At 38.1% G+C, this 23371-nt stretch overlaps 1 protein-coding gene and 1 long non-coding RNA gene across 10 annotated transcripts; one reads left to right on the top strand and one right to left on the bottom strand.

The window, feature by feature from the left end:
* The first annotated feature begins 62 nt into the window (after positions 1-62).
* LOC124631507 (serine/arginine repetitive matrix protein 2) lies at positions 63-22990 on the top strand. 9 transcript variants are annotated; one of them, XM_047165931.1, is made up of 11 exons: positions 63-218; positions 373-628; positions 3556-3663; positions 13828-14040; positions 14408-14467; positions 15206-15332; positions 17255-17307; positions 17377-19482; positions 19827-19916; positions 21290-21418; positions 22258-22990. In XM_047165931.1, the coding sequence occupies exons 2-11, from the start codon at positions 390-392 to the stop codon at positions 22313-22315; spliced, it is 3183 nt and encodes a 1060-aa protein (XP_047021887.1). In that variant the 5' UTR covers positions 63-218; positions 373-389; the 3' UTR covers positions 22316-22990. The 9 variants fall into 9 exon arrangements, with proteins under 9 accessions (XP_047021887.1, XP_047021891.1, XP_047021890.1 ...); XM_047165935.1 differs by having other exon boundaries at positions 103-231; positions 21323-21418; positions 22788-22990; XM_047165934.1 differs by having other exon boundaries at positions 103-231; positions 21323-21418.
* On the bottom strand, positions 8210-9052 carry LOC124631509. Its single transcript, XR_006984515.1, has 2 exons — positions 8925-9052; positions 8210-8527 (listed from the first exon to the last, which is right to left on the bottom strand). It is a non-coding gene; the product is annotated as an uncharacterized LOC124631509 (long non-coding RNA).
* Positions 22991-23371: the final 381 nt, after the last annotated feature.

Below are 23371 nucleotides of genomic sequence, written 5' to 3'. Positions count from 1 at the left end.
GAACTAAAAACATGTTATTTTGTCAAATTACATATAAATTGAAAATAAAATAAAGATTTTACATGATTATCTTATTTTTCATGAAGAAGAAATGACAAGAACAATTTTTATTGATATGGTAACTCTGCTAAAGTCAACCATAGAAAAAATCAGAGAATCAGCCAAGATGGACGTGTGTCCTATGAATAAAAATTAAATTATCGAAGTGTTTGTAGATGGTGAGATATTTGTGTACGTACGTAACCTTAATATCTTGATAAGTTCTTGCACTGCATTGGCGTGAAGTCATATTACTTTCGGAGCCAGAACTGTGACTATCCGGTAACATCATACCCTCTCACAGCATGCCGTAAATTGATTTATGAATTTTAGGTAAATAAACCGGCAAAATGTATAATGGAATTGGTTTAACAACGCCACGAGGCTCAGGTACGAATGGCTATGTTCAAAGAAATTGGGCGGGAGTCCGAAAGACCAAAGACTCGGTGAATTATCGAACAGAAGAAGAAATAGCCAAGTTGGATTCTGCGTCGAACAAACAGCCAAACCGAGAAATATTGGACCATGAGAGGAAGAGGAAAATAGAGGTGAAATGCGCGGAACTTGAGGATAGCTTGGAGGAGCAGGGGTGAGTAGTCAAAACTCTAGTAGCTTATTATGAAGTTGACTTGTTTTCAGTGTATTACTTTATGTGACGTAATAGTTTCTTGAGTTTTCGAACAACAAGCAAAGTTTTTATTGTGCCATAATCATTATTTATGTACTTTCCAACATCCACGTCATTTTGAGGCGAAAATATTGCACTGTTACTCTGGCTGTAAAAAGTGGGAAATGGCTTCTGTGTAATTCAAGTACATCCTACATGATAATAAGTTATTTTGATAAAAAGTTTAATACTTATGTATAGACAAAGCAATCATAATGTTTAAAGAATCTGAAAATTATTTAAATTTATTCATGGTGGCTTTTCAACAACATTGTGGGAGAATTTCTGCCCGAACCCTGATAAAATACCGATAGGTTATTGTAAATTCCCAATAGTGAAAATTTTTTTAAATCATGCAGTAGTTTCACTGGAACCTACAGAGGTTCCATACAAAAACAAGCCAATCCTATTTATATGTTACTTGTGACTACTCGCGAGCTGAATCTAGTATCCACATAAATAAAGTTAAACATTTATATCCTACATTCATCCTATCCTAAAAAGTAAGTGTAATGTATTGTGGGTGATGTTCAAAAGGATCTGAAAAGTCTATGCATTATAAAACTGGGTCCTATGGTGAATAACCAGCAAGAAACTCCACCAACATGTTTCAAAAATATATTGCAGCTTTGTACCATCCCCTAGTTTTCGTATTTTTTCCTAACTGTGCCAAAGAGAGGTTTATCTTTTGTAAATTAATGTTTTTAACATTATATTGTTTGAAACACTTAAATGTAGTTTGACCTAATAGTCTTCATTAAAAAAAACTTTATTTGATGTGAACTTTTCTAAGGTAATACATTCTATTAAAAATTAACCATCGTACCACAAAAACTCTTAAACACTTGTTGAACACTTTTCTAAAAAAAAAACAGCTTTTGTCGTTAAAATAAAGTCCATTTTGCAATTTTTGTAGTAAGGCTGTAAGAATTTAAATTCAGATTTTTCAATCTCTTATATTTTTGTTTATCATCTTGTCCATATTATACTGGCATATTGAAAGTTGGATCTAGAATATCAGGAAATCACGTTCTGCACTATGATTTTGTAGTACCTACACTATCTATCCACCACTGTATCTGCCTTTATTTATTAATTATTAATTCATTCACATTCAAATTCCACATTTTTGCATATGCATATTATCTCTTGATAACATCCAAATTGCAAGCAACCAAATGTGCGTAGGACTTGCATAGGAAGGCTTCCATAACATGAAATAAAAAAGGCCAAAAACATTTTTTTGGGATTTATATCTGAGCCCCCTCAATTTTGTTTTAACTTTGTCTGTTATTTCAACTGTCTAAATATCATAGTTAATAAGGTGGTAGATTGACAGTAAAGTCTAAATAATAGGGTTACATTTTACCCTTGAGTTGGATACCAAACCCTAAAACTTAAGATCCTTATACATATTTGAAAACTCACCCACACCAAGTTGTTGTGTTTGATTTTCTTTAATAGTTTCCAACACTCATCCCTTTGATACAAGTTTAACCTTTCTAAGTTGGGTTTACCCCCTTTGGGGCTTTCCACTTCTTGCTTCTGTGCCCTATTGTGCTAATAATTGATGAACGTAACGTTTACTCTTGGCGCCAATGTCCTTTCGGCCTAGTTGGAAGATCTTGCTCTATAATAAATATAATTTTAAAGGAGTTTTTAATGTTTGGGCAAAAGTAGTGTGGTAGTAGAAAGTCCTGCTGCACGGTGTATCGGCAATTTGAAGGTGGCAGGCATTGGATGGATCGGGCTTCGTCGGGTCGATATGGTTGCAGCTCATTTGACTTGCCCTGCAAATGTAAACCTGAGAATACAAATGGATGAAAGTTTATACAGCTTTTTCATTCGCGATAGTAACTAGATTTCCTCAACTTGAAAACTCTATTTATGGCTTACACAGTGGATTACATATTTTTTTTTCGTGGTTTTTATTATAAAATAAATCCCAATCATCACCTGTTTTGTATTACAACAAACTGTCTTCATCGTACTAGAATTTCTGGACGATTTTATCTTGTAACTATAATTTCCAATAAGAACCAGAGATTCTACTATTCAAATACTTACTATTCTAGTTAGACTTTTAATTTTACGAATTAAAAGACTTTTTATCTTTAGAAAACAATCATTTGAAAGTAGCTTTAGGAAAAACATCAATAAATATTTTATCCTTCCTGAAATGAAAGTTCCAACCATTTCAATCAACCGATCTGAATTGAGCGTGATGAAAGAGCAAACGCCCAAACAAATTTCATATTTGTAAAATTAGTCTGCGTTTGTAAGTTGAGCCGTATCAAGTTCTTCATCAGCTTTACATACACTTGCACATGTTCATTTACTTTTGGTCACGTTGCCTTATCGATTTATAACTCAATAAAATCCCTTGTTTTTATTTTTCTGAATAGAAAGTATCCCCCTGTAATCCGGCGCGTATAGATCGCACCCTTGTTTAGGGGCGATGGCCGTTGCGCCGGAGTCAGATCAATAATTCAACAGTGCGAGACTGGGCCACCCTTCATGTTATATATTATTCAATAACCGGGCCTCGTCCGCATTCAGCATACGGTCGCGCAACGAGAACGTCTTATCGGCTTTTATTGTTTTCGAAAAGTAATTCTACGCCGTTATAGCGGCTCGGCGTATCATGCACTGGTAGGTATAACACTGAGAAAATTTATTATAAGATTTTCATCTACGCTTGTCGGTACGCGGTCGCTCAGTGAGACATTCGTGAATCCATTGGCTGCAAGTAAACCGTTGACGCGTGTTCGGTGGCGCACGCGCTTTATTTAGTTAGTATTGTAATTGCTTTCGTGAATAATGAGTGTGTCTCTGGTATGGTTGCGCAGGTTGCCGAGGGAGGAGATCGCGGCGCGCGTGGCCGCCTTCCGGGCGAAGCTGTCCACCACCAGCGCCGGCGATAAGGACGTGCCCCGGGACGAGTTCGGGAGAGTAGCGTGAGTGTTATTTTATTTATCTATTATTCCGAAAGCTCCAAATATTATGTTAATTGTAATATAAATTCAATAGAAACAGAAAATATTAATATCATTTCAATAAAATTAAAGAACTGAAAATTAAATAATTCAGGAAGTATTTCAGGCCATAATTTGTACTAATGATCACGCTATTCTAATTTACTGCTTAACATAAATCGAGACGTGCAAAAACCGCACTGCATCGAGACTATTAAGATCAGTGGCGCACGCGCAGTGCTTAAATTATCGAGTGTTTATTACAGTTATTATAATTTAGCAAGAATAAAAATAAATTGAACACAATGTGCGATTATCGGGTATTCAATTTAACGCATTACGTTTACTATTATTTGTGCAAAAAATATTATTAATTTTGTAGTTGAAATAAGTTGTTAATAGCCTCGACGAGAATAAATAGCGAAATGTTGCGAAGTATTACTAATGCTGACATTAGTGTCATTTTTAATTTTAGTACATAAGCGATATATTTATGTTCTCAGTTTTTTATAAAGATTCTTTGATCTTTAAAACATGTATTCGTTTCGACAATTTGTCTTTCAATTTCATTCGCTTCATTTTCTTCTGCTAGAAGAATTGAACGAATGACAATTGGTTAGTAGGTCACAATGTGTAACCTTATCATTACTTAGGTCAAGTCACCATTACTAAGGATTTTGCCGGATTATCTCAGCTATATGTCAAAATGTGACCGCGTCTTCAAAATCATATTTCATGAGTGTCTAAACACGCAGCGATGCCTAAGTAATCCAATTAGTCATAAACCGTTGCATGAAATTAACAGATTTCAGTTTCATTTCGTATGAAATGCAGGGAAAATCTAGTACTTTAGATGTGGGCGAAATAATCAAGGTTTTAATTAATTTGATAGGCAATTTACCGCCAGTAAATTAATTTTTACCGGTTATTACTTGTTTAATTAGACGCTGGGCATACATACTTGTCACACTTTCTGAATATATGTTCGTACTGATACCGATTTTCAAAGCTAGTTTCATATATTTATATTTCATACGTCTGTAAAGCTTGGATAGACTTTTAATATGAAACTAGAAGTACACTTTTATGATTTAGGAAAGGACTTTTCTTACTCTTCAATACTACTCAAATTATTAGTTTTAAATATTGAATAATTCAATATTAAATCATATATTAAAATTATTAGATATTTAAATGTTTTCCATGCTTGAAACACTTGCAAAATTGACTCAATCAGATCCTTATTGTGATCCCGTTACACAGCAGATGAACTCTGCAAACTTTGCATTTGTAGTTCTATTATCGAAATAATAGTCAATTTAACTAACGCCTATCTATAACGTCATCATTATCATTTCCTTCCCAGTTGTAATGGTGCATTTAAATCACTATCAATTGTTCTGAAGATTTATTCGTGTATTTTGACGTATTCAGTACATAGTTTAATTCCATTCCAAATCCAATATCACTTTAGTAAACCCCTTCTCATCCATTGTAAAGGAATAATCGAGATTAGTATTTTCCGGAGCTTGATGAAGAAAATATTCAACTACAACTATATTTGGTCGTTAGAATTCAGAAGTTAGGAAGGAAGCTGTGGTCTGAATTCTAGAGAAAGGTCACTATCGAGACTTCGTGATCGTGTCCCATGTTCCTTGTGTTAGAGTAAGCCCCCTCCCGCGGGTGATATCAGACTTTACTGGCCCATCTTTGGACCTTCTAGAGCTCTTGGAGTACCAGTAACTCTTTCGAATGGTCCCTTAGCAAGGCCATCCAGCCCCTCTGAGACAAAAACACTTTTCTATTCACAATTCGCACACAATATCTCCAGGTAAACTGAACCTACGTACATCATAAAAGCAAGACAATCTATTTACGTTAGACCGGCGATCTATTTCAGTTGGCCCACATCGATAGCATAATTTATAACATCGGTATTGTCTCGTAAATGTCAGGTAAATCGCTGTCTCGAGTAACCGATGGCTGTAACCCAATATCGTTAGTTGTTATGATCGGCGTTTAACAGCTGTACTTACGTAAGAGAAGGTTGGTTCTAAAAAGGTGTTTGTGTTGTTTAAGATCTACAAAATACGCGCAATATAGTGGCAAATCCCCAAATAGGTCCAATTTTGCAAATTACCCAACTAACAATTTAACGTCGTTTAAAAGTTTAATAAACGTTATCTTAATTCCATCGATCTTAATACCTAAGTCGCACTTACGTTATAATAACGTTTACTAAACGCGAAAATGGCCCCAGTTATATGACCAACATTGTCGTATAACGGACATACAAAAGTCACAAGCTGACTTCGTTAAGTCATTCAAAAGTCGTATGAACGTTATGGAATTACCACTTTTGTCGCGCAGAAGTCGCATCATAACTTTACAACGGCTTGTTTGTAGTATTGTCGTCATAAAGGCGTTTTTGAATGATTAAAACGTTTTATTTGAGTCAAGGAACAACACCTGTAAAACTTATTCATTTTTCTTGATAGTGACACGGGGTTTGTGGTTTTGTAATAAAAAATTACAAGGAAATAAAAGGTGATGAGTGTTATTTAACTTATATTTATATATCTCGCTAATAAATGTATCTGTCTCTCATGGCGTTTAGTTCGACTTGGTATTAAAGTTTTATGATACTATACCTATATGTATTTATTTAAGATTTTCATGCCCCCTCGCAATTTTGTGTTTTAATGATTATATTTTTATTAATAAAAATATTTTTATTTCTAAAAATGTAGGACATTGTTGCTTTTGTCACACACCTATCTCTTTACGACGTTTTAAAGACATAAAGTCGTATTAAGGTTATTTCAAGACCATGCAATACGCCATAACAGCTAGTTATCCAAGGATCCATTAAGGAAATCTCGATTTACTTTCCTTTTGAAAGTTCCACTACGTTTAAGTCTACTCCACATTTTTTTTGCTTCAATTTTTCGTATTAAACTTAATCAAATATTCCGTAAATAGAGCGGCCTAGCCGTTTTACAGTCAAAAACTGACTTAAATGCGACTACAAGTTTGATTAAAGTCAGGGCATGACATTAAACGTACATCATGTAATATATATGTTATATTTGAGTATTAAATAAACAACCAAGTCATTTAAGAGTCTCCAATTGACCGCTGTAAAACAGGATAGTGATCGTTATATAAACGTCACTGTGAAAACGTTTATACAACTGCTACATTACATAGATGTCATATAAAGGTTTTCAAAGACCTAATTTGGTCAGTTCAAAACGTTTAATAGACTATAACGTTAGTCTGACTATTGCGTTGTCGTAAAAACGTTTTATCTAAGGCTGTAATATAACGTCGTTTAGTTTAGTCTTATCAACGTTGCTAAGACCAGCTTATTATGACATATTCGTCGCACTGCTAATAAGTTGAATTAAAGACGTTTACAGGACCTAGTAGTCATCTCACTATCATTATAAGACTGCTATCCAACTTTATGTCGTATAAGTTAAACCTTATATGACGTTTTTGTTTGTTGGGTAGTATCCTTATGCCAAGCATAGTTCTGCAAAATCACTAGCGAAATCTGCGTGCTCTGACATAATTGCTAAATAGGTCCGTCCAGTTTTCCACATGGTGTTTGACCCTAATACTGTGAACAGGCACCACTGAAGTTTTCAGGAGTGTTTTAAGCATATTAAACAATTACTTCCTGCCAAGGTCCGCAGCTATACAAATATTGTACAACCTGTGTTGTTCGTTAATGGATTACAAACGTTTTAAATAGATTAGCTACATTTACATTCATAATGAATGTCGAAATGTTTCCCTTAGGGTGCGTCCACATCTGGCGAATGCGCCGCGAATGCGCAGCACGCGAGCCGATCGCGAGCTGTCCGCGAGCTGCGCGCGTGCATTTTTGTTCGTGCGCCGCTTCTGCGCCGCCCGCGCGCAGCTCGCGCGCGACCTAAGCGCCGCACGCGAGCGGCGCGCAGGCGGCGCGCGACGTCTGCCATCTTCGATAGTACTGAGCCAATATACAGAACTGTAAAGGCGAGAACTGATTGCGCGCAGATCGCGCGCCGCTCGCGCGCTCTATACGAGCCTTGCGTGAGTTGCGCTAAAGAGGCGCACCGAACTATTGCAGTGACTGCACGCGCGCAGCTCGCGGACAGCTCGCGATCGGCTCGCGTGCTGCGCATTCGCGGCGCATTCGCCAGATGTGGACGCACCCTTAGCGACCGTTTTCGCAAGTTTTAAAAATGTTTTCGGCAAAATGTTATTTTAAGTACCACTTGATTGTTTTTGCGTCCCAAAGAACTCCTAAAAAAAAAGCGTCAAAGGGAAAAACTTTACAGCTCCGTAAGAAGTAATTGCGCAAGCCAATTACCTCAGTTTCCTCATAAAATCGTGGCCATATTTCTTCCGAGATTTTACTGCATTTTATTCGTTACCAACTCGATTGAACTGGGCTCTAAATCGGTTATCAACAGGTTTGCTTATCGATTCAATATTTTTGTATGAGGTAATAAATTGCCAAATCAACAAGGAAAACCTCTGTTTCAGCTCGTTTATTTATATTCGATTACATGATAAATCCAACTGGTACGATAAATTATTTTCATTGGATACGCGATTAACTTTTTTTAGACTTAAAGGAGCCCACACAGAAAACCCACTCAATGAATTAACGCTAAATTAAAATATTCAGGGCAAAGAAAACGTCTATTTATAGTCGAAGCTCTCCGAACGTATCCGATATTCTAGGGTCCTGCATATCGATCGCGGTGCATGACGTCGTTCCCCCACACCACGCCCCGCGGAGGGAGGCAGGACTTCGAATGTCAGTGGTGGCCAACATTTGTAGGTGAACCTGCCAGTTATAAAACTATACAGTAAAAACATATGTCGTTTCCCACAGGCACAATATTCGCAAAAAAGAAGGATATTTTAGGTCGGTAAAGTTATATGTATAATGTTGAGGCATCTTGTAAAGATTTGTGGTTTTAATCAACCTGATTTCAGACAAATTCTGCTTTGCTTTGCTCTCCATTGGCATGAACAAATATTTTTTTCTTCTTACCAATAGTTCGCCATCCCTGTTACAAATGTCAAAGCTTCACCCCCACTCTTATAAGCAAAAGGAAAACACGCTAATAACTTGGCAATGAAAACGTATTACGTGAAGTTGAACCCTCGAAATACATTTCCAAATTGAAAAGTAATTGTGGTACAGGTAGGCACCCCTTGGAATCTAATTTGTTACTTACCTGTATAACTTTGCGGTTTCGAAGGAAACTTCTTAATGGTTTATGAATCTATAAAGTACCCATTATGTTTATTCTACCTGTATTTTTTTTTCGTAAAATTGTTGTTGTCTTTATAGTATTGTTAGAGCAAATTATGTTGTTATAACCTTGCTAGATAAATGGGTAATGGTTGCTATGGGTTACAGGTAAAATTATTCACACATTTGTATTGTTGTACCACAGAATAAATATGTAGTTGTATTCTTGTGTTTCGTGACACAAAAGTGTCGTGCTCTGTTTGAAATAACCATATTTCTTAAGGTTGGGATAAAAATAAAAGTTGTTGGATGTTCATGAATTCTTGACGACTTTTGAATTCAGGTAAAAGTCGAGATACTTTATAATGCTTGTGGAATATGAATCTTGTATTAACCAAGTACTTTGTAGACGGGATTGTATTATCATAGCAATATTAGCATTTTTTGGAGATCATGAAAATCATAGTTTCGGTTTCTAGGCCAAAGGTTAAAATAATTATTACATGCAAGGATCGGCAGTCGTTGACTTATCTCTTCGCAGTTTATGAGTTATGTCGTACAGAACTGTTCTACGATGGTTTCCGTTTTCTAACTGATAAGGAAAATGGAAAACGTAGTAACGTATAGTCGTAAAAAGTAGAAGGATTTGTAGCAAAACTTTTGATATTTTTATACTAACTTTTACGTTTTTTATTTTATTTAAGCCATATAAACTATTGTAACACCATAAACATAATTTACACACGTCAAAGCAAAAGTTGTAGCAATTTTCGTAGTGAAACATTTTACGACTTACCTAATATCGGGGCTCAGAAATAGTACACAAATGTATTTCCGTAGAGATCACTTCAAAGTTAAATGTACTATTTTATTTTGTTACTAAACGATCCATTAAGACGATTTGCGCCAAAAATATAAGTCAGTGTTACAATAATCTCACGCATACAGCTAACATAAAGCGAACTAATAAACATTACAAATTCTAACAAATCATAACGCGTCCGCAATAAAATCTGAGCACGTACGAAATTTTGACACATTTATTTATTAGTCACGCGATCGCAGAACAAATGGACGGTAAGACGGACAGACGCGTAACGTAATTAACGGGAGCGGCCGCGGGGTAGGCATAGTTCGTGCCAGAAACCGCGCCTCCAGATTATGGCCGGCTAAAGATACTCGAAGTCGTGATGCATGGGTATTTGGCACGAGATGAGACCGGCCTGCCAGGATCAACACTGAGATTCGAAGTCTGGCATTGAGCGATCAGGCACAGGTGCGTCTCGTACGCCCGATCGTTGTCGTATTGAAATGTTTGCGAGACCATTTTATTTGTCACGGCAAGTTAAGGTGTTTTTTAAGAGAAGTCTTGTCGATGTAGGGTTAAGAAACTGTCACTTATCATCAATTCCTCAACCAAAACTGCCGGTTCATATCAATGACGTCACCTAAAGTGGCAAAAATATAGGAAAACGTATAGTCAGATTTATTTTGGTCATAATCCCTCCAGAAACACGCATGTCACGTAACTAAATATTAATAAAATGTAAAACATTTACTTTCTTATCTGATTGCGTGCGTAAACCAATTTGGCTCATTAAAATATTTTATATACATACCACGGCGATACACGGCGCCGTTCTCGAAGTTGTTCGGAAATATGTATACCTCGGGCAGACATTGCAGTTAGGTAGAAACAACTTTGAGGACGAGGTGAATAGGAGAATTCAGTTGGGTTGGGCTGCATTTGGGAAGCTACGTCGAGTCCTAACATCGTCGATCCCACAGTGCCTAAAGACAAAAGTCTTTAATCAGTGCGTCCTACCTGTCATGACTTACGGAGCCGAAACGTGGACACTGACGGTACGGCTGGTCCACAAGTTTAAAGTCGCTCAGCGGGCTATGGAAAGGGCTATGCTCGGCGTTTCTCTGAGGGATCGCATCAGAAATGAGGTAATCCGTCAGAGAACCAAGGTCATCGACATAGCCTATCGAATCAGCAAGCTGAAGTGGCAGTGGGCTGGCCATATTAGCCGAAGAACCGATAACCGTTGGGGTAAACGAGTTCTAGAGTGGAGACCGCGCCTCGGCAAACGTAGTGTAGGACGTCCTCAGGCACGGTGGAGTGATGACTTGCGCAAGACGGCTGGCAGGAGCTGGATGCGAGAAGCCGAAAATCGATCTCAGTGGCGTGCACTTGGAGAGGCCTATGTCCAGCAGTGGACTGCGATAGGCTGATGATGATATACATACCAGTTTCTACCCCTGAAAGCACAATGTTTTAATTATTCCGAATCACAACAACTGGGTTGGTAGGCAAACCTTTTCTTAATGATCCAATTATAGTTCTTTGTGTGGATTTTAATTGTTTGCGTCCCATTCACGGGGCAGAGAATAGAGAACACTTAAACGCCTCTAGACCGACTTCAGGGCGTTCCGTGTCTTTGCCTGAAAGCAGAGGTCCCATTGTCCCCCGAAGTGGTGTTCAGAAAATGAGCTCACTCTTTCATGAAATAATATTGAGGAGGCTTTACTCTAATTGGCTGGATCGTTAAGTTGATTGCCCTCGAAATGTTTAGAATTTTGATTTACTTATAAGAGAAATGAAAGTTCTAAATTGTTTGACTGTCGAAACAAGTCAGCACGCCTATTTAGGAATTGCTAAGTCCCTATTAGTCGCTTGTTCAGCAATTAAAATCCCTTTCTAGCGTCCTCCAAAAATATTTTCAGCATGTATATAAAACAATTACGGTTTGCCAAGGTTGGCAACACAATTGGGTCACAAAAATAATAAAAGTGTACTTTATGTTCTTCTTTATCGCAGAACATTTGCAACACTGGATATGTACTAGTAGTCGTTTCATGTGTTTATTAAACGAACTGGCTCTTGTTATTTTGGTTCACGTTTTTCTCATAAATCTTTTGGCAGGTAAAGAAATAAAATATTTAAATTGCACTTCTGGTGTTGATACTAGACTTCTTTATGGTGTGTGCTGTTATTTTTCTCTGGCATTGATAAATAAATTACTTGCATACTTCCAAGAACCTCCTATTAAAATATTAATTAAATTCGTAATTTCTCTTTTGAAATTAAATGGTTCATGCTTAATCTCCGCATATTAAATACGTGCCTAAGATGTGTATCATGCTCAGAAGTCAAAACACGTCTAATGCGATGAGATTACTAACAAGATTGATTTACTATTATGATTTGAATGAGTCTGCCGACGTGTTTGTTACAATGGCACTCATCAATTACAGTTAATTGCTCCACGTAACAACGAATATATTAGCAGGGAGCTGCTTTAATGAACTGTTTGAACAGCAAGAATTTCAACAATTTCACGAAGTAAAAATAGTACTATCGATCCAAAAATATTCTTCTAAATGTTCAGTTTATATTGAATAGCGCGTGCATAGTGTGCAAGAATAGAACTAAAGACGCTACGATATTTTATGTCGTCGGTAAACAGCGCGACCGCAGATAATCCGATTTGATACATTACTAATAAGATGACTTTTATGTGAAACTCATGTAAATCGCAAACGTGTACTAGATGAGACGCTAATTAGAAATAATGTACAAAATAGAGAACAATTTCATTTCTTTTAGAGAAGCATTATAGAATGTTTCGCAAATGAAAGTAAATGACTTGAGAGTTGCACAAAAGGGTGTGGGGGAAGACCCCTTTGTGTGGCTCGGGAGAGGGCGCGTATCCGATGTTTGCGCAGGCTGCGCGCGTCTCCGTGCTTCCTGTTATGGCACCCGACGCCCCGCAGTAGCGCCGCCGGCCCGATGCCGGCCGCTCTGCCATGTAGCCTCCCAGCTCCTCTGCTCAAACAAGTCTTCCGCGGCCTAGCCGCCATGCACTAGTCTAAGGAAAAACATATTTAGGATTAAGAAAACAAGTCTTCCATTAGTTAAGTAAGTAGGTTAAGATGCAAAGGGGCAGGGCTCCGCGACGCGACGCATCGCAAAACAATAGGGTCGTGTTCGAACGGCTGTGGCGCGGTACATTCCAAGCCGTGCTGGCGGGGCCGGCGCGGCGGGCGCGGGCCTCCTCGCACGAGCCCAGCTCCGAGGCGCCGGGCCCCGCGCCCCCGGACCCCGCGCCGCCCGCGCTGGCCCTGGAGCCCGCGCTTCGCACCATCCTCGAGGGGCTGCGGGGCTCCTGCTGCTGCCGCTGTAACTGTGCCAACGACAGAAACAACTTTAACGACAATTTGCAGGTCTGTCTCTCCAACGATGAGGAGAGGAAGTCCATGCGATCCGTCATAAGGTGTGCACACACTTTTATCGATTACTCTTAAGCTACGTACTTATTTGGGTCAGCGTCTGTAGTGAGACGTAATGCATTCCACATTTAATTAAAGTTAACATATTCGCAGAATAAACAGGTATCAATATGAAAAATGTACACGATTTCACACGTTTTAGATATACATGCGTAGATCATTATTTGTAACGAATTGCAAGATTTATGTTATTTTTTTTTATTAAAAAAATGGATTTAGTTTATGATGGTTATGCTAAAATTAAACTATTTCCCTATTTTTAGCGCACTTTAGTGCTGAACAGGTAAATATGAGTTAGAAGGTTAAGGGCCCGTTTCACTGGTTACCTGTAAAGTGACATTTAGTTATATGATAGTGAATCATCATATTATTTAGCTATCTGCAGATTAGGGCTGCTTATAATTTCAGCCATGTATGCATTTGCTATCCGAGATCTGTGGAACCAATAAGTTCCTGATAGACTATTAAAGACTACCAGTAACCGGTGAAACTGGCCATAAGTGTAACATACAAATCAGTAGTCAATAAGAGACGACTATTTCTCCTTACACACAGTATCACTCATCCAAAAAATCTTATTTATATTTCAGCGTTCGCGAGACACACGCGGTGGCAGAGGCACAGCAAGCTAAGAACGCTCGGCTACGAGACGCGTTCGGTATCTCGCCGCAATTCGTGGAGGGGTCCAGCCTGGACCCCGAGCGCCGAGCCCGCGACCACGCGGCGAGGTACCCGCTTGTTCGCACGCCCAGCCACGAGCGAGACACCAGGGAACATCCCCCTAAGAGGAAGAAGAAGAGAAGGTACTTATTTTATCATCAGACTCTTTAACTGACTTTATAAAAAGATGTTATTTATATATATTTTTTTATAATTTGATCACTCATTAAATCTCACTCAGAGAAGGATGGAAGAATGGCAAAGAGGGGAGGCAAGAGAATTTAGTGTGATAAAACCCAAAAGAAGTGTTTAATTACACGAAAATATAACTTCATAAGAAATCTCTTATTTGGTCTTTTTAGATAATAAAAAAAAAAATCTTAGAATTTTGACATTTTAATATTTTGACCAAGAACCACCTCAAGTTTATAGCATCGGACTCTGTTATCTTCTTCCACATTTTTTTTAATTTTGATAAACATACTGACTCTACTTCTTTCCCTATTTCAGTACGTCACCAGAAGCAAAAAAGTTGAAGAAGAAAAAGTCGAAAAAGAATAAAAAAGAGAAGTAAGTTTATATTCATAACTTTTAGCATATTACATGTTTAATTATTATATTTTTTTATATATTTTTTGTAAATGTTGCCGTAATTTCATAGATTACATTTGAACCCAGACAGGTGACTCTACGGTTGTCTAAGAGGCAAGTATAAAGATTTTTTACCTAACATTTTTATATTTTTTGATATGAATACAAGTATCAAATATGTCTGGTGATCATTTCAGTGAAAGAAAAATGTTATGGAACTTCATAAATAGGTATGGTATGCGGTTAGATATACACTTTCTATTTAAGAATAAAAATATCTCTCTCTTTCTAGCTAGAAAAATGAATTTAAGGCATTTTCTGGAGTTATGAAATTATATCTTATAATCCTTCTAGGTCTTAAAGAAATGTTATTAAGATAAGAAGTCAAAGAAACCTAAGTAATTTAAGCCAAAACTAAGCCTACTTGATACCATTTTCTCTTAGTGAGATAGACACACTTTTATACCCTGAGGAATATTCAATTTCACTCCACACATATGAATTTATTTTATATGCCATTACATTTACAATTTATTTTATTTTTATGCATATTCGGATAACACACCGTAAGACTCCATACACATTTTATTTACTCAAACCACTACTGTGTAACATACATTTCTAACCTCATTGAATAAATTATTACAAAACACCTGTTTCTACTATGAAGGTTACATTACTCGAAAAGATATCAATGGCCTATTTGTTTGTCATCAGACAAGAGTCCAGTAAGAAGAAAAAGAAACGTTCCAAGTCTCCTGACACTGACAGTTCCAGTTCATCCGATGCACAAGACAGCGATTCCGCCTCCTCCGACGATGAACGACAGAAAAAGAAAAAAAAGGTAATTTAAAAATAAAAACTCTCACCATCTTGTAATGTTGGATAGGAGTGCCGCAGCTCAAAGATTATGTTTGGTTTGCTTGAAACTATGCTTCGAAATTACAGACTCATTTTTTGGAACTCTTTGCTTAGATTTGATTTTTAGTTTTAAAATCTTGCAAAATACTTCAGATTTTACATGAAACAGTCACCAAAATAGAATTGATGTAAGAATATTGTAAACATAATCTTTGATTGAAGATGTAACGTAACTACTCCTTGTGTGGGGTTTGGGCCTACCGACTAGAGTGCCACACGAAGCCTCGTTCAGATTAACTCGGGTTTCTTCCGCGTGCCTCGTCCTCACTCAGACAATGTTCCATCCTTCAGTAAACTTGTACAACGTTAGTTCGTCGCAACAAACGATTAGCTCCAGTAGCACATTGCTTTCTTTATTTTTGTTGATGTGTGAACAACACATTGGCTGATACAAGAATATGACATTCTCGGCACCTCTGCATAAGATATTGGCTTGAAGAATTTTGTTTTGTGTATAATTTGGTCACACGGCCCTGTCTCCATCCCTCTACTTGCATCGTTGAACTGTCGAACTAACTGTAGTAGCCACAGAGTTTGTTTTACATTATCTTATAGTTTCCGAGCTTCCGATGTGTGTAGCTGGTCGAGTTGACCGCGTTACGTTCCACTAGCGATCCGTGTGGGCCACCAAACGTATTGTTTAAATGTAATTGTCTTCTTACCTCATTTTATTTTTTATTTTCTGTAAATACAAGAAATAGCCAGTAAAAATTATCTGTTTAACTGTGCATCATTTCATAGGATAGCCATCTTTATCTGAAGAAATAACGTATACTGTAAGTATATCATAAAGCAATAACACTCAGTAAGAACACTATGTTAGGTGAATACTAAAATTATGTACTTGGTGATAATTTTGGTAATGCATTGTTAACTATGGCATTTGTGACTAACACGGATCATGATGCACGCAATGTGCGAGCGTGGGTCCAAGTGTGCACAGTTATGTATGCATGGTGTGTAGTACTTAAACAGATGGTGGTTATAATGTTCGTGTTGCGCGACTGTGTGTGCTATACAAACGTACATTTTAACATTACTAAATAAACTTATTCATATTGCACTCGAGAGCTTTTTTAACTACGTGACTACAAGTCTCGGAGAACGTTCGTATACCACACACAAGTTTGTTAATATCCAGACTGTCTGATTATTAAAATGAAACTAATCCATAACATTCTCCCTCTTCTCATTTACCCAAAACTAATTAAGGATGCTCCACATGTTTAAATGGTACACAATACCACCACCGTTTGTTAAATAAGGTACGTTACCGAAGTGTTATATTTACATTTGATTTTTGTGTATTACATGTATTTATGATTAATTATGTTGAACCGTTCTGTGTTACTAACATGAAGTAAGCGAGTAACGCACCGGTGCCAACCAATTCAATGTCTTATGTTCCCTATCTATCTATACATCTTTCTGTTTATTTACTTTGAGTTCACACTTCGAGAATGTTATGGATGCGCTATTAAATAACATTCTAAGAGATCCCACAATGATACACTTCCAAACGAAATACATGTTTATTTTATACTTGCTTCCATCAATAGCTTTAAGTATAATTTTATTTTCTACTGTTACGTTTTGTTTGATGCCTCTATTTATTACTATTCCTTATTAGAATGCATGTGTACAAGTGATATATTTTTATAATTTCCTTTCTTACTGAGATTCTTCATCGGGTCGATATGAAGGCCGCTGAGGGATTTCTGGTATAACTTTTAGTGTAACATGTTTATTTGCCATTACCACTATAGTCTATTGTATTGGCACTGGTGTTGTATGCCCGTCTGTTGGAACCATGATTTTTACGATCGTTGTCGATGTTTTGAACAGAAAAAGTCGAGCAGCAGACGTCGCGGCAGCAGCGAGCCTTCGAGCCGTGACAGGTGAGATAACATCACATAAAACAAATTTTTACTTACAGAAGTTCCAAGTTCTAATCCGTATATTTTTAGTTCCCCAGTGAAATACTCGAAAGAGAAGCAACGGGATCGCGTCGTTGAAGAGAGGAATAATGATGTCCAATATAGAAAGGCAGATCGGGAACGTGAAGAGCGAACCAAGAAGTACGACAAACGTGAGGAGCCAGCCGCGCGGGAGTCGCGACACGACTCGCGGCATCCGCGCCGACACCGCTCCGCCTCGCGCCAGCCCGACACCTCGCCCGAGTACCGACAGCGCTCCTACATCACCAAGATAGAAAACAAGAAACGGGAACCCTCCGTAGAACCAGAACGACGTAAAAGTTCCAAACGATCCAAGCACGACCGCCAACGATCGTCGCCAGAGTCAGAATCTGAACCCGCGCCTAAATCGAGGTCAGAAAAGAGAAGCAAAAAGAACTACGCCAGAGAGTCCAGTTCGTCGCCACCGCCAGAAAAGAGGCGGCGGAAGAGCTCTTCCCCAGAATATAGAAAGAGGGAAGAAACTTATTACAATAAGAAAGAAACCATCAGAGAAAATAGCAAAAATCATAGAGAAGAGAGAGATGACCGGAGAGCCCCCAGGAGAAGTGAATCTCCCGGTTACAGACATAGCAGGCGCGAGGAGTCACACCCCAGGAAAGAAAAAGATGCCAAATATGAAAAGAATAATAAAAATAATCATGAACGTTACGAAGAAGCGCCGCCCAAGCGGAAAGATAGAGAATTAAATGATGACAAACCGCGAAGGAAGAAGGAACGCAGTGTTTCTCGGGACAAGAGGGATACGTCTCCGGAATACAAGGAGCGCTCACCAGTCAGCAAGAGTTATAAAAACAGAGAATCTCGTAAAGAAAACGATAGACCACACAAAAGTTCTCGATCCGAAAAAAGGTATTCATCATCCGAGTCGGATTCCGAACCACCGGCTAGACAGAAAGCTGAGAAAAGTTCTAAAAATAAAGCTCGCTACTACAAAGAGCGAAGTGAGTCTCCACCGCAGAGGGAACAGCGCAAACGAAGCCCGTCTCCCGAACACAGCAAGAGGAAAGAATCACCGCCCCATAAGAGCAAAACAGACAAATACAAATCAAGTCGGAAATCTGTAGAAAACAAACGCGAAAGCAGCAGACCAAGTAGAAAGTCCCCATCACCTGAAGAGAGGTCGCGACGCAAACCGTCGCCAAGTCGGTCGAAATCTCCGACAGCGCGAAAAAGCTCAAAGAAAGAAAAACGAAAGAGTGTAACTCCTGTTAAGAAGAGCAAGAAGTCACCGGAGCGACGTACTTGTGAACGTCGCTCGTCGCCAGCTAAAGGCGAACATAGAGAGAGACCAGACAAGGAGAGGAACCATGACCGAAAAGATTCACATAAGGATCGGTCGAGGTCCCGGTCTGCACGCAAGAGTCGCAGCACCTCCAGCCTCAGCTACTCGCCCGCTCGCCGCAGCCCTGAGCGTTACCGCGACATCATAGAGAAGTTACCAGAAAAAGACAAACGCAAATACATCAAATCACCATCGGACTTACATCCCAAAAAGAAGAAGAAAAGTAAAGATACAACTGAGAATTACAAACCTAAAGCCGTTTGTATGCGAAGCTCGTCCAGCGAACATGACGATTCAGAAGTCGAGTTCTTGCGATTAGACGACAGAGATCGACAGGAGGAGTTGGATTTCAAGGAGCTGAATAGACTGAAAGAAAGACTGGCTCAGTTAGCTAAAGTGTCGATGGAGCGCAGGAGACAAGAGGATGAGGACGGTCCTTCAACATCGCAAGGTCCTTCAACGCGTAGTGAACCCAAGCCTAAGGAGAGCGATGCTGAGAAACCTAAAAGGAAAAGTCCTAGCCCTGCAGAGGAAGTGAAAGAAAAGTCACCTGTGCAACCAGTGGAAGTTAAAAAGAGTCCGGAGCAGGCAAAACCTCCGTCTCCTAAACAAGAAAAGAGTCCTCCTGTGAACGTGGAGTCTTCGCCCGAAGTGAAGGCGAAGGCGGCGGGCAGCACGGCGCGGCGGCGCTGGTCGCGCTCGTCGTCGCGCTCGACCAAGTCGCGCTCGCGCAACAAGACGCGCTCGCGGTCGCGGTCACGATCTCGCTCGAGGTCGTCGAGGTCAAGGTCGCGGTCATATTCTTCGTCAAGGTTAGTTTTATAATGATAACCACTTTTTTAATTCAAGATTTTTTTACAATAGGCCGTTGTTATTGGAATAAAATATATAATAATTTATAAGACCTTATAATTTAATTTTAATGTAAAATAAACCATCTTTTAATATTTTTATACAAAATCACAGAGCAGATATAATTCGAATGACGTAGACATTTGGTCTACGCTGAAGACGTATTAACCAAAAATGCCCTACTCTGCCACAGGCTTCAATCCACATATTAAAACCAGTAATAACGTTCAAAAATAAAAAAAAACAGTCCTTTAAAAATTCTGTAAGTTGACCTTTATTACAAGTGCAACACTATTTGTTCCAGGCGGTCTCGCTCAAGTCGTTCGTCTTCGTACAGCAGTCGCAGTAGCTCTCGCTCTTCGCGCAGCACCTCTCGCTCCACGCGCTCGTCTAGGTAAACATCATCTCCATAATAATCTCTATTTTAGCAATCAAATTAGGGTGCGTCTACACGGTGCATGTAGTTGGAGCAAGTTAACATGCGCAAGTGACTAGAATACGCGGGTGGGTATGTTGATTTAGTACATGCGTGAGTCGCTGGAGTTATAACGATTTTAAAATGCATGTAACCTGCGCATGTGCCCCAACATGTGCAAGCTACTTGCACCGTGTAGATGCACCATTATGTGTATACTACCAATAATAAAGTCATAAGCTGGCTGTAAGGACTGATAGCAATTCCCAATATTCTATCTACTTATAAGCTAATTTTCTAACTAGAGTAAGAATTTTGACATTAGCATGGGGGCTAATCTAAAGTAAATAGCATCTGGGGAGGTTGTTGCGCCACTTCTTCTTCTCAGTAATAACACGTAGGAAGTGGTGAAGGGTGGGCATTTTTGCCTGACGTTCGAAAAGTGCTGTTTTTCCGCCTACTTTGAATAAATGATTTTTTATATGGTCAGATTCCTATCTTCAGTAAATAAAAAAACAGATGGATACAATATCGTGGCCGTTAGGGATAAGACTTACACCACCTCCATGGTCTTGCGTAATACATTAAAAAGTACAGTGAACTTTATTATTGGTAGGTGACATGTATTTTTTTCTATGTGACGATACTTCTGGTATATTGCGGGTCACATTATATTTAATCTGAATGAATCTGGTGTCACCTCAGACAGCTGAATCAGACTGATAAATTCATGACATGCTGCAACTATGCCCTGTAAAATTTTACTTGATGAAAAAGACAGTTTCAGAACTAACGAATATGTATATGTACTGGAGCGATTGCTCAAATTCATATCCATTTTATGAAATAAACGAGGTCTTGATTTATAGGTTTAGTTGCCATTCTAAACAAGTTAAATGTTACAGGGTATAAGAGACATTATTAAGACAGCAACAAGAGAAACATGATGAAATAAAGGGGTGCCACTTACAATTTTACATAAAGTTGAGAAATATTTATTGATATAAAAGTATTTCAATTGCCATGCCACCCCTTTTTTTTCATCAGCGTATTTAAAACGCAACATGTTTCGAAATACAGCTAGGTTGTTAAGAAATAATGGTAGCGTCTATTTTTATTTTTAAGTAACTAACATCATACTATAATTCAAAAGTAAAGAAATGAGTTGCTTTTGCATCTTAAAACAAATCTTTAGAGAAGTTAAGTTGATGCTGTAAACAGTTAGATTCACCACAAAACCAACTCATTTCTTTCGAAACAATATAACAAAGATATTAACAGAAGATTTCTCTTTCCGCTAAATGAAAATCGAAAAACAAACAATGCATGCATGCGACATTGGTATCGATCAGAACAATGACAGGCGTATACGCGGATTACCGTAGATCCAGTGAGTCGCGAGCGCGGACGCGATCTCGCTCGCCCTCCATACCGCGCCGCGCTGGCTCGCCCAGCTTCCTGGATAGGCGGCGGATCACGAGGTATATCCACAAGAACACAGCTTTATAAGCTTTGTACTATGGCAACATTCGGCCCAATAGTTACCTCACCTCACCCAAAAATGTACAGAGTTGCCAGATGAAAGCACTGTGTTCTTGCCGTATAGGGTTTTTTTGTGTGACCAATTTTTTACATTATATTTGACGGACTTGCTCTTTTCAACTGTAACTTAGTTTTTATTCTGTAAAATATTTCATTTTGGAAACTTATTCCATTTACTTGGGAAGTAGTTTGTGTTCTGTCAGATAGATGTAGAATTGGTTGCACAGTGTGTTTTCCGTGTGTTGCTTTTTATCCTAATTTCTAAGTGTGCTTGTTATATTATTTTGCGTGTGTTGTGACATATCATGGTAGATACATAATTCATTTTAATATCATCCATTCACGTTTCTATGTTGAGAGGTACTTTTTATCGATGTTTTAGTCTTATTGTATTTGAAAATAGAAAAATAAGGGTGCTTACATAAAGAAACAGGTTACCGGTACAGACAAACCTGTACGGGTAGGTACCGATCAGTGCAGGTATATTATTTCAATGCAATCCTATTCACTCACTTATAAAGAAACAGGTAAACCTGTTTCTGTTTCAATAGGATTATATTGAAATATTATACCTGCACTGATCGGTACCTACCCGTACAGGTTTGTTTGTACCGGTAACCTGTTTCTTTATGTAAGCACCCTATGAAACATCTATTGAGGGAGAGCCAAAATACTAACACACATAATCATATGGGACCTTGCACAACTAACTCCATGATATGGCACGTTTTTCATATTTTTTCCTTTTATCTATTTTTTGTTTTTGTTTCCTTTATAGAAAAAAGTCGCGAAAATATAGCACGAGTTCTGAAGACACAAGTAGTAGCTCCGGGTAGTGAAGTGAATGTGCTAGTGTGAATTAGTTTAAGTAATATTATGTATTGTATTAAAATATTAAGCCCTACTTTTCATTTAATATATCGCCTTTTATTATCTTTCTTATTGATCTGGGTGTTCATATCTGTATAGAGGCTGACTAGGTTTTAAAATAATGAATTTTCAATATTCCCATTGGCTGTGAACGAAGTTTGGATACTCATTCATTGGTCAGTCTCGATGCATCAATTATAACAACTTTAGATGTGTGCGTTCTCTAACACTGATCATGCTAACAGGGTGTGCTACTAGATGTAAGATTATATTTTTACATTTACAATTGATATTTGACTGTGTAATAATGATATTTCCTATCAGTAATTGAATCCATTATTATTTTCAATTTGAACAAAAAAAAATAAAAAAAAGAAAGAAACTTAAAATGAAATAACAGGAATGGAAACATAATTAACAATTGTTTTTCCTCCGTAGCGCACCCATAATAGATCTTACATACGCGTCAAACAAATACAAGTATAGAAGAAGATAGCGTACCAATGAGATATTCACATAATGGGATACACCGCTGATCGCCAGACGTAGACGATGTGCTATTTATGTAGAACATGCTGCAAGTGTGTTTTCTGTTTCAAGATTATTCATTTTGTTTTATCACATTAAAGTTTATTTCGAAATTTTTGTTGTTTTCTTTTTTTATATTATGGCTGCATGGTAGAAGCTAGCAGTTACACAATTTTGAATTGTAGAAGAAGCTTTCTGTTATGGATGTACTTTATTTTTTACTTGAAATACTATAAGGTAAGTAAATTTTTAGAAATTGCTCTGTATCTCATTACATTCCTACAATAACATAGTAAAGTTCTAAAAATCCTCTTAAGCATTTCTCAATTTAAATTTTCCAGTTAACTTTCTTTCAATTGAGCAAACAATTAAAATCAATTTTGTCATTTTACATTCTGTGCTTGCATGTTAACTGTACTAACGCCACCGCTCTTACTAACACAATAACGACAATGGCAGCGCGCGCAAGCGTCCCATCCCGTACCGGAGGCCCA

Source organism: Helicoverpa zea, chromosome 6, assembly GCF_022581195.2.
Source record: "Helicoverpa zea isolate HzStark_Cry1AcR chromosome 6, ilHelZeax1.1, whole genome shotgun sequence".
Taxonomy (NCBI): Eukaryota; Metazoa; Arthropoda; class Insecta; order Lepidoptera; family Noctuidae; genus Helicoverpa; species Helicoverpa zea.
The sequence above is the reverse complement of the archived record's forward strand: the minus strand, read 5'-3'. Positions and strand labels throughout refer to the sequence as shown.